Here is a 1624-nt window from a genome sequence, read left to right on the forward strand (position 1 = left end):
ATAGCCTGTACATGGGGCACCATAGGTGGCATAGCCTGTACATGGGGCACCATAGGTGGAATAGGCTGTACAGAGGACACCATAGGTGGCATAGCCTGTACATGGGGCACCATAGGTGGAATAGGCTGTGCAGAGGGCACCATAGGTGGCATAGCCTGTACATGGGGCACCACAGGTGGAATAGGCTGTACAGGGGGCACCACAGGTGGAATAGGCTGTACAGAAGGCACCATAGGGGGCATAGCCTGTACATGGGGCACCACAGGTGGAATAGGCTGTACAGAGGGCACCATAGGGGGCATAGCCTGTACATGGGGCACCATAGGTGGAATAGGCTGTACAGAGGGCACCATAGGTGGAATAGGCTGTACGGAGGGCACCACGGGTGGCATAGGCTGTCCACGGGGCACCATAGGTGGCATAGGCTGTACACTGGGCACCGCAGGTGGCACAGGCTGTACACGGGGCACCATAGGTGGCATAGGCTGTACACTGGGCACCACAGGTGGCACAGGCTGCACACGGGGCACCATATGTGGAATAGGCTGTCTACGGGGCACCAGACGTGGAATGCGCTGTCTACGGGACACCACATGTGGCACAGCCTGTACACGGGGCATCAGATGTGAAATACGCCGTCTACGGTGCACCAGATTTGGAATGCGCTGTCTACGGGACACCCTACGTCGTGGCACAGACTGTACGAAGGGCGCCACATGTGGCAGAGGCTGTACCCGGGGAGCACTAAGTGAAATAGGCTTTACACGACACACTTTAAGTGGCATAGAGTGTACACGGGTTACCAGCACTGGTGTAGGCCGCACATTCTCTATGACCTCCTTGTCCTTGGGGACTGGCACCTCTGGCTGCTTCTCATTCTCCTGGACACAGCCCGTGGCGCCATTGTCCTCTTGGTTCCTGTTATCCATGAGGCCTGCAGCGCCAGCAGCAGGCCCACCTTCTCCACTTAATTCTTCCGCTCCGTCCCCTTCCGCTGCTGCGGCTTCCGACCCAAGCTGGTCCTGTCCACTCTCTCCCTCACTTCTCTCCTCTCCATCCGGTGGCAAGACTGTCTGTGCTTTAGCACCTGGAACTGAGGAAACAAAGTTTGAGTGACAGGGCCTAGTGTGGTGCGAAGTCGCCATGATGGCAAGGATGACGAAGCAGGCAGGGCGCGCGCTGCGCCTGTTCTGTCAGCTCTGGAGGGCGGGGGCGGGGGCGGGGGCGGGGGCCGACAACACTCCTTCCCTCATGGATGCGGCCCACCCACCACTCCTACAAAGCACTAACCTTCCCATTTTTCCTCCTCAGGTCCCACACGAGGCGGGTAGCTGTTGTTTCCATGCTCCATGACCCGACCGCATCGAAGTCGCTTGATACTGTACGTAGTTCAGAGAGCGTCTTCAGACTCTGAGCTGGAGCCCCCTACAGGTCCGGAAGGAGGGTGTCTCAACCAGCAAGGGCTATCTTCCGGTGTGGTCAGTACTCCAGGTTAGCACGCATCCAATCATGGGCGCGTAGTTCTGACTTCCGGTTGCCCTCCTGTTGCTATGGGCTGAGATCCTGAGGTGCGAAACTGAGGGCAGATTAGAGCTGCAAGGAGCAGGATGTATTTGAAGGAAAT

The 1624-nt window shown here is 57.9% G+C and overlaps 1 protein-coding gene across 1 annotated transcript in view; it reads right to left on the minus strand.

Moving 5' to 3' along the window:
* LOC116078023 (G surface protein, allelic form 168-like) overlaps positions 1–1438 on the minus strand; it is a 2777-nt gene extending 1339 nt beyond the window's left edge. The window contains exons 1-3 of the mRNA XM_031352971.1: positions 1291–1438; positions 705–1093; positions 1–432 (exon numbers count right to left, since the gene is read on the minus strand). The exon at positions 1–432 is cut by the window's left edge and continues 1339 nt beyond it. Coding sequence (XP_031208831.1) covers positions 1–432; positions 705–1093; positions 1291–1351 — 882 coding nt within the window. The 5' untranslated portion in view covers positions 1352–1438. The remainder of the gene's footprint in view (positions 433–704; positions 1094–1290) is intronic.
* Positions 1439–1624: the final 186 nt, after the last annotated feature.

The sequence above is a fragment of the Mastomys coucha genome, chromosome X (genome assembly GCF_008632895.1).
Source record: "Mastomys coucha isolate ucsf_1 chromosome X, UCSF_Mcou_1, whole genome shotgun sequence".
Lineage (NCBI taxonomy): Eukaryota > Metazoa > Chordata > Mammalia > Rodentia > Muridae > Mastomys > Mastomys coucha.